Genomic DNA, 9697 nt, shown 5'->3' on the forward strand with positions numbered 1-9697 from the left:
TAGATGGAGGCACACAAGCGGTTCCACACGGCTCTCACCCACAGGCACCACCTGCCGCCCCAGCTCCCATTGGCCGGTTCCTGGCCTATGTGAGTGTGGAGCCAGTGCTCGGGACAGTGCATGCAGCCCCATGCCCCTCCCTCTCCACCCCCCACAAGCGGCCTAGGAGCCAGACCTGCTGCTGGTCACTTCCGGGGTGCAGCACAGTGTCAGAACAGGTAGGGACTAGCCTGCCTTAGCCAGGCAGCACCACCGACAGGACTTTTAACGGCTCAGTCAGCAGTGCTGATGAGAGCCGCTGCGACCTAGTGCCTTACATTCCACAACTCACAGTTTGAAAACCACTGCCCTACACTCCTTTCCACCGTCAGCCTGAAAGCATACTGGCACTTTGCTTCCCCCTTTTTCATAGCAAAGAGCACTTCTGTGATCGGTGTTTCCCTCTCATTTCGTTTATGCGGTTAGAGAGCAAAATGTGTACTGCCAAGCAGGAGTGCATTCATCACAATTCCACTGTCTATTGCAGTTTGGCAAGTGCACCATGAAGCCCTACTCATATCTAAATTTACCTGCAGATGATAATACAGAATGTTTCAGCAATAATGGCAACTCCTCTGTGATCAGTACTGGACACTCCCACCATGGTTCTTTAAATGGAAATTAGTTTCATTCCAAATATAAGAAATACAGCATGCTAGGGAAGGAAGAAGCCTGCATCCAACACGCTGGCACTTTCCAAAACCCCTAAACATTAGATATCCACCTCTCAATAAAGGCCCCAGTACATGCAATGCCTTAAGCATGGTATGAAATCTATAGGCACTGCACATCAAACATCACCCTGTCCTCCCTTCTCTCCAACTCTCACCCTTTGGGGATACTCTGCTTCTTGCAAGCACACAGGATTTCAGGAGCCATGGGATTAACAGCAGCCCCAATGATCTCTTTTCCCAAGAGCTCCTTCTGCTAATCCACATCTCTCTTGGGATTTGCCATCAGAACCTGCCTACAGCAGAGAAAGGTATGTACTACTGAACGGATTAGCAGCACCTCATAACTGGACAAAAACAATCACCAGTAAGAGACCTTAGTCTGCAGCACACAGGGCTCCAAAGGGCCTGTAATAAAAACCTAATTTAAACTGAGATTCCTTGTGGAGTTACTTACATGCCATGAACAGGAAAGGGACCCAGGAAGATCCAAGCAACCTGATATAGCACGCTGCTAATAGAGCAGTTACCTAATGCCTTCCACTAAGTTCTTGTCTTCACTACCACTACCAAAAAAATGTGCATTCTTAACTCTAGTTCACTAACTCAAGAGCACACTCTTTTTTTTTTTTTTGGTAGTAAAGACAAAGTCTAAAAAAAACAGTTGGAATTTTCTCCCCAGCCCAAATTTGGAGGGGTTCAGACAACATTTTGATTTTACACACAGACACCCCTTCCCTAATAGAAATGAACTTCAATTAAAATTTTGCTGGATCTACGTAGCTTGCCTACTGTAAGAGAAGCTTTTCCACGTGGTCACACAGGATGCTGCTGTCCCACTGGTCAAGCCTGGGCAGATGACATTTCACAATAAAGCAAAAAGGTCAAACAGATTGCATGCTTTACTATACAAAATCCAGATCAGTTCGGCCCACTGTCAGAGTTTCCCCACCAATGACAGATTTTCCTCAGACCTAAGAAATTGGAAACTGAGTTTTCAGCAGGGAAATAGTAAAGCACAATATCCCTGGAAGAAACACAGTGTTTTGCTCAACTCCACTCCTCCAAAATCAAAACAAATTCAAACCAATTTATTTCAGCATACAGTAACATGTGGTTATCCAAAATGTGTCAAGTAGGCCAGGATGGGAAGAAACTATTACAGTCCCACAGGCAGCTCTGCCTCCAATTCTACAGAATAACATACTCTCACAAATCAGAGGAACACACCAGAGCTAGATAAACTACAAGGGTGGAGTGAAATGAACTGGAAAGCGAGAGAGCTGACTGAGGTCACTGGAAACTCAACACTGGCTGCAATTCATGGGAAGGAGACTGAAGGCAGTAGGACGAGATGTTAGGAAATTTCTGTCCAGGGAGGGGAGCAAGGTTGAATAAGCCACCCCATCCCAGGAAAAGAGGACACCTCTTGTTAACCCCCCCGTTGCGCCCGCCACTGGCCGTGCCCCAAGGCTAACTCTCTACCCGGAAGGAGGGCAGCCATGGGTTTGCCAGCTCCCCACGGTAGCGGGCACACGATGGTTTGGTAAGGGCGAGCAGATCCTGCCCCGGGCCCGCGATCCACAGGCTGCAGGGCTCCGGCTAAGCGCCAGCCAGGGACAGGAAGACGCTGCCTGCTCTGGCTAAGCTCGCACGAGGCGGCTGCTAACAGGCTGCGGGACCTTTACTCCGCTATGGCAATCCCAGCTTTGGGGCTAGCCGCCCGCGCCGCGAGCAGGTGCGCCAGGTACACGCGCAGCGCAGGTGAGGGCCGGGGAGCCGGCGCAGCATGGCGGGGCCGCGCGCGGGGGCGGCGCGTGCCCGCACGGGGTGTGTGTGCCCCCCTACTCACGAATTTCTTGGACTTGCCGGGGTCCCCGGACCCCGCAGCCTCCTCCGGGCCCTTCCCCTTCTTCTTGTCCCGGCCACTGCGCCCCGAACCTCCACCGCCCTCCATGGCGCCGCCGGCTCCTCAGGCCCCGGAGCCCGCGCTGCCCAACCGCCCCGCACCGCTGCCGCGTCCGGCCCCGCCCGCCTCATTCCGCATGCAACATCTAATTAGCATACACAATAGGGAGCGGAATATTCATGAGGCGAAACTTCCGCTTCCGGCCTCCTGGGGCAGCGGCTACAAGCTCCGAGAAACGCCACTTCCCTTCCCTCTGCCCGCGACAACACCCGAAACAGCGTCACCTGCCGGCTAGAGCGGGCGGCGCAGCTCTCGGCTCCGAGACCGGCCTCGCTGGAGGAACCTGCCCCGCCCATCTGTTCCCGAGGGAGGGAGCAGTCAGCGGCGCTCCTCTGGCGTGTTGCTGCAGCGCTGGTGGCAGATGTCGTGTCTGCTGAAGGCACTGCCCCGCCACACCTGCTGCTGGGGCACAGCTGGCTGCTGGAGCAAGAGGGTACAGAGCTCTGCGGTGCCCCATCGCTGCCTTCAGTTAGATTGGACCAGACTGGAGAAGCAGTGCCTGTGTAAGAACTACCAAACCCAGGAGGGGCCCAAGTGTACCTGCTCCGCATCCCCAGGAAAGTTCCCATGCAATTTTCTGATTTGAAGGCTTTTTAGAGACTAAGTTTTATGGGATGAAAACCCAAACCAACCTGATAATGAATCAGTGACTAGCCCATAGTAAGTGAATCAAAATATCCATGGCTGTGTGCTCCAAAACCAGGAAGCCCAACCAGATATGAAACCAAAAAGGTTATCTCCTATTGGGTTATCTCCTTCATTGCTGGCCAGCAGATCTGCTTCTCATCTGTTATTTTCAGGGGCCCACTCCCCACAGTGCAAGGTCTGCCACCTGTATCCTAAGGGGAAGGGCTAACCGCCCAGTGTACAGACTAACTTGACCGAGTTATAACTTCATCTTTCAGAGCCAGGGCCTGGGCAAGCTGCCCAGATTTCTGGGCTGATGAATCCATATAACTGTTAGGGGGACAAAGAGTCCCACTGCTGAAGATTTCCCAGAACTTGGGCAGCGATTTCCCCCACTCAGCACTACCCACCCAACCACTTTTGAGATTTTCTTTTTAAAAAATGTCAAGGAAGTTCTCAAGGAATTTAATTTAAACAGCATTAAGGTTGCTGAAATGCATTTCTTGCCACTACAATTATGAAAAATCAAGGAAGACACCAGACTGAGGGCTCAGCTCCCCTTCCCTTTTTTCCCTAAGGAAACCACCCTGACAATGATTCCAAGACTGAAAAACAGCTTATCTTCAACATTAGAAAACAACACTGTGTAAGTGTATATTAACTAACTTCCCCCATAAACCCATTCATAGAACATAAAAACAAGTTATCACTGAAATGAAGGTATAAATCATTCTTGCAAGTCTCCAATTACTCAGAGAAGAAAAACAACCAGGTATCAGATTCATCTCTCTCTCATCCAGTCACTGTTCTTACTACTGGCATTTTAACAGCAGCGAAACAAAAGAAAGGGCCTGTCATAAATATAAAGGGAAGGGTAAACCCCTTTGAAATCCCTCCTGGCCAGGGGAAAGCTCCTCTCACCTGTAAAGGGTTAAGAAGCTAAAGGTAACCTCGCTGGCACCTGACCAAAATGACCAATGAGGAGACAAGATACTTTCAAAAGCTGGGAGGAGGGAGAGAAACAAAGGGTCTGTGTCTGTCTATATGCTGGTCTTTACCGGGGATAGACCAGGAATGGAGTCTTAGAACTTTTAGTAAGTAATCTAGCTAGGTATGTGTTAGATTATGATTTCTTTAAATGGCTGAGAAAAGAATTGTGCTGAATAGAATAACTATTTCTGTCTGTGTATCTTTTTTGTAACTTAAGGTTTTGCCTAGAGGGGTTCTCTATGTTTTTGAATCTAATTACCCTGTTAGATATCTACCATCCTGATTTTACAGGGGGGATTTCTTTATTTCTATTTACTTCTATTTTTTATTAAAAGTCTTCTTGTAAAAAACTGAATGCTTTTTCATTATTCTCAGATCCAAGGGTTTGGGTCTGTGGTCACCTATGCAAATTGGTGAGGCTTTTATTCCAACATTTCCCAGGAAAGGGGGGGTGCAAGTGTTGGGAGGATTGTTCATTGTTCTTAAGATCCAAGGGTCTGGGTCTGTAGTCACCTAGGCAAATTGGTGAGGCTTTTTACCAAACCTTGTCCAGGAAGTGGGGTGTAAGGTTTTGGGAAGTATTTTGGGGGGAAGGACGCGTCCAAACAGCTCTTCCCCAGTAACCAGTATTAGTTTGGTGGTGGTAGCGGCCAGTCCAAGGACAACGGGTGGAATATTTTGTACCTTGGGGAAGTTTTGACCTAAGCTGTAAAGATAAGCTTAGGAGGTTTTTCATGCAGGTCCCCACATCTGTACCCTAGAGTTCAGAGTGGGGGAGGAACCTTGACAGGGCCCTTACAAAGTTTAAACTTTTATGGATTACTAGGGTACCATAGTACACAGCACCCTCCTTTCAAGGGCAGCGTTCAGTGATGTCTGCACATATAGCTTTTAGTATCTTACAAATTAGTACAAACTTGGTGTTTCTTTACCAACAAACAACATTCAAGGTACTGGAATGAAGGTGCAGAGCCTGGGTGCACAGTCCAGAAGTTGCCAATAGGCTCTGTGCATTTCCATCCTTCCCTCTTTCTACTTAGGATGGTCAGAAAAATTCAGCAGGAGAGGGCTGCTAGCTGCTGAGCCTTTTCTTTTCTACGAAGAGGCTGAACAGGTTCTGCTGCAATCCAGGAAACCTTCCACCAGGCATTCTTATGCTTTGAAGTGGAAACATTCCTAGAATTTGTCCACTCCTTTACAATGTTAATCATGTTATCTAACCTATTCTGATTATTTATTATTGTATGAAGGAAAACAATGAAATAAGAATACAAAAGATAAACACAACAGAGCCATATTCATAATCTCATACACTGATATTTTACATACACTACAAGAAAGATGTGGAAAAATTGGAAAGCGTCCAGCAGATTGCAACAAAAATGATTAGGGGACTGGAACACGTGACTTATGAGGAGAGGCTGAGGGAACTGGGATTGTTTAGTCTGTGGAAGAGAAGAATGAGGGGGGATTTGATAGCTGCTTTCAAGTACCTGAAAGGGGGTTCCAAAGAGGATGGATCTAGACTGTTCTCAGTGGTGGTGGATGACAGAATGAGGAGTAATGGTCACAAGTTGCAGTGGGGGAGGTTTAGGTTGGATATTAGGAAAAACTTTTTCACTAGGAGGATGGTGAAACACTGGAATGGGTTACCTAGGGAGGTGGTGGAATCTCCTTCCTTAGAAGTTTTTAAGGTCAGGCTTGACAAAGCCCTGGCTGGGATGATTTTGTTGGGGATTGGTCCTGCTTTGAGCAGGGGGTTGGACTAGATGACCTCCTGAGGTCCCTTCCAACCCTGATCTTCTATGATTTGTTCACTGCTTTATGATGTAAGAAATCTCAAAGAAAAAGGGCCAAAGCAGAGAGAAAATAGAAATGAGCTATAGGAAGTGAGGGAAAGATGGCACTCAGAACAGCGTACCAATGAGAAGAAATGCCATGCAGAGCCAGGAAATTGTCATTATACAACACTATCCTCAGTCTATAAGTATTTCATCAGACCCATCCAGAGATCTGCCCATACACATCACCTTCCTGGAAAGACTTGTCAGATCACTCTAAAAATAAAGACCAAATGTCATCACATTTGTGGAACTCTTCCCTTCTTTTATATGCTACTGTTTTGAGCCCTGCTGTGTATTTTAGTCTACAGGGATCATTTTTATGCCTATCTTGGGAAGCGTAAGGCATTTCCAGTGTTGTAATATCAGACATTTTGCTTTTAATGGGTCTCTAAGGAAGCAGTGTCCTTGTGAATTAATATGTGCCCGTTTTGGTAGGCCCCAATATAAACAAGTCTGTGTGGAACAAAAAGAAAAGTCCCTACTATTAAGTTAATTCTGAAGTGTACATATTCCCAGGAGCGCTTGATTTTTAAACAGGGGAGCCAGAGATCACTGGACTGTAACTTCAACATTGACACTGAATGTATGATTGGAGTTTAATATATATGAAAAAAAGTGTTTGAGATGATCAAAAGTAAAGTGCTTCCATTATTTTTTTGCTACAACTTGTTGACAACAGTGCTACTACCCCTGAAATGGATCTTTACTGGCTCCCGGTGGAGCAGATTACTGTCATACCAGTGAAAAAGGTCCACAGTAATTATCTGCAATACACAGCAGTTTATTGAGAAGGAATTACACAAGCGGTAAAGGGTTATATTAAGTACATAACTCCTATGTTAGACATTAAGAGCTACACATTCCTCTTAGCAAGTCTCTCTTTCACAAACATACACAAACAGGCCCTGCGCTAGCCTCACGCAGTTCCTGCTTGGCAAACAGAGAAGGTGGTTACCAATTTTACAGACAGCGTCTTCTCTCCTGGTCTGTTCTTCTCAGCCCTCTGGTCTGTCTCGGATTCCCTTGAAGCAAGGCCTTAGTTGCCTTGAGACCCCTCTGGTTCACAGTCCTACTCAAGGCCACGGGGCAGAGTTTTGGCTACTCTGTCTGGCAGCATTGCTTCTTCAAGCATCAATTAAGGAATCCCAACCACAGTAATTTACTTTGCTTGTGTGAAAGTAGAATGAATTATATTGAAATTATAATTAATTAAAGAAATGCTACTTGAAGGGTTTGTTGAAATATAGTTGTCAGGAAGAGAAACATTAAGGAGTGTGAGACAATGGGTCCTCAAATTAATTAACTTCAAGCTCCTACTGAGCTAGGAGATTGGTAAACGTTAGTATGCAAATAAGATATGTATGTATATTTGTCAGTTTCTGCTTCCTTTTGTCTCTTATGTTAAATTGGCTTTGGCTTAGCTGAATAAATAAGTTAGCTTGAGGCTCAGAGAGGGGCTCACATATCTGGGTGCATTGGCAAAGCGCTTTGCTAATAAACAGAGTGGTCTGACAAATTATGTGAGTGCTGAATCTGACTTCGACAATTCGGAGGTTCCACTGAGATGGCAACCTTCTTCACTGGGGCTGTGTGACTCCTGACTGTTCTTAGGACAGCTGTGGCAAGCTGGCACTTGGGCATTTGGCCCGAGCGGTCCTCCGCCAGAATGGAAGGGTGCATGACCACAGTGAAGTCTACGCCATCGAACATGTTGGTTCCCACTCTGTTCTGGTAGGGATCCCAGGATCTGACATCAGGAATCTGGTCAGGTAATTATTTCTGTGTTTTGTCGGGACTGAGGACTGTCTTGTCTCTGTGTCTATCCGTTCTCCCTGTGGTGTGTTTGAGTCTGGGCGCCGTCTCCATCCGGGGATTGGCTGACCAAAGGGTTCCTGTCCCCATGGTCTGAATGAGTGAAATCTGCACCACCGGAGCCACACCACGCCTTGGGTAAAACGCTTGGTGTGAAAGCAAGGGCAATTGAGGCAGTAGCCTGTGGGCTCCTTTTGTGTGTTGCACCGGGCATCGCTCTGACGAACCCGACTTTCCTTCTTGTGTGATTGGTGTGTAAAGTCCTCCTGTATGGGTAACCAGATGTTTAAGTCGGGACAGTTCCCTAAAGGAACGCCGACTCATTTTATGTATTTTAGGAAGAGTCCGGACTCCTGTAAATTTCTGGAAAAATGGTCTAGGCTAACTCAGGAGAATCCCAAAATTCAGTGGCCACTGTTAGGATCTTGGGACAAAGACCAAGTAGACGTCTTAAAAGACAAACTCGGCCAACCTAAAACTAAATTGGCAAAAGGATCATAGAATCATAGAATATCAGGGTTGGAAGGGACCTCAGGAGGTCATCTAGTCCAACCCCCTGCTCAAAGCAGGACCAATCCCCAACTAAATTATCCCAGCCAGGGCTTTGGCAAGCCTGACCTTAAAAATGTCTAAGGAAGGAGATTCCACCACCTTCCTAAGTAACGCATTCCAGTGTTTCACCACCCTCCTAGTGAAAAAGTTTTTCCTAATATCCAACCTAAACCTCCCCCACTGCAAGAAGAGGTTGATTGTTTCATGCAGTGGTGGGAAGAGGCAAATCATAGATGGACAGAATCACAACTTGCCCCTCTCAAAGATTCTGGTTTCTATCCCACCAGATGCAACTCATTTTACTGTTGTTGATTTGTGCTCTGCTTTCTTTTCTGTCCCGGTTCACCCTGACTCCCAGTTCCTGTTTGCCTTTTCTTACAAGGGACAACAGTACACATGGACCTCACTGCCCCAGGGGTATATTGAAAGCCTGTCATATTTTTCCCAAGCATTAGCCCAAGACCTTGCTGACCTTGTTTTCCCGTCCAGGTCCACACTAGTCCAATATGTAGATGATCTACTCCTCTGTTCCCCTTCATTGTCTGCCTCTGAAACTGACTCTTTAGTGCTCCTTACTGCCCTAGCAAATAAGGATCACAAAGCTTCTTGCTCTAAACTACAACTCTGTCAAGCTTCTGTCACATACCTTGGCTTTCTCCTCTCCCAGGGTTCCCGTGCACTTTCTCCCACCCGCGACCAAGCTATCATTAGCTTTCTCCGACCCCGCTCCCCACGCCAGGTCCGGAAGTTTTTAGGCATGGCTGGATTTTGCAGACAATGGATTCCCCAATATGCCTCCCTTGCAAAACCTCTCCAGGAACTCACTTGATTCTCTGTGCCTGACCCCATGCCATGGCCCCCTGAGGCCAATTCTGCCTTTGTTTCCCTCAAACAGGGTATGGCTTCTGCCCCTGCCTTAGGGCTGCCTGACTATTCTAAGCCTTTTACCCTTTTCTGCCATGAACAATCTAGGTGTGCACTTGAAGTTCTCACTCAGATGCACAGAGAAAAGAACTGCCCAGTGGCTTATTTCTCTGCCACTTTAGACGCTGTTGCCCAAGGCTTACCCCCCTGCCTGCGTGCTGTGGCTGCTGCAGCACGCCTAGTCAAAATGTCTGATTCCCTTGCTCTCCGCTCTCCTCTTACCCTCCTTGTCCCTCACTGACCTCACCCCGCTCCAAGACTCTGCCCCA

At 47.2% G+C, this 9697-nt stretch overlaps 1 protein-coding gene across 1 annotated transcript in view; it reads right to left on the minus strand.

Moving 5' to 3' along the window:
* The window catches only part of DIAPH1 (diaphanous related formin 1), a 164014-nt gene extending 161267 nt beyond the window's left edge, over positions 1–2747 (minus strand). The window contains exon 1 of the mRNA XM_084636395.1: positions 2563–2747. Coding sequence (XP_084492521.1) covers positions 2563–2667 — 105 coding nt within the window. The 5' untranslated portion in view covers positions 2668–2747. The remainder of the gene's footprint in view (positions 1–2562) is intronic.
* Positions 2748–9697: the final 6950 nt, after the last annotated feature.

The sequence above is a fragment of the Lepidochelys olivacea genome (genome assembly GCF_965140295.1).
Source record: "Lepidochelys olivacea isolate rLepOli2 genome assembly, chromosome: 8".
Taxonomy (NCBI): Eukaryota; Metazoa; Chordata; order Testudines; family Cheloniidae; genus Lepidochelys; species Lepidochelys olivacea.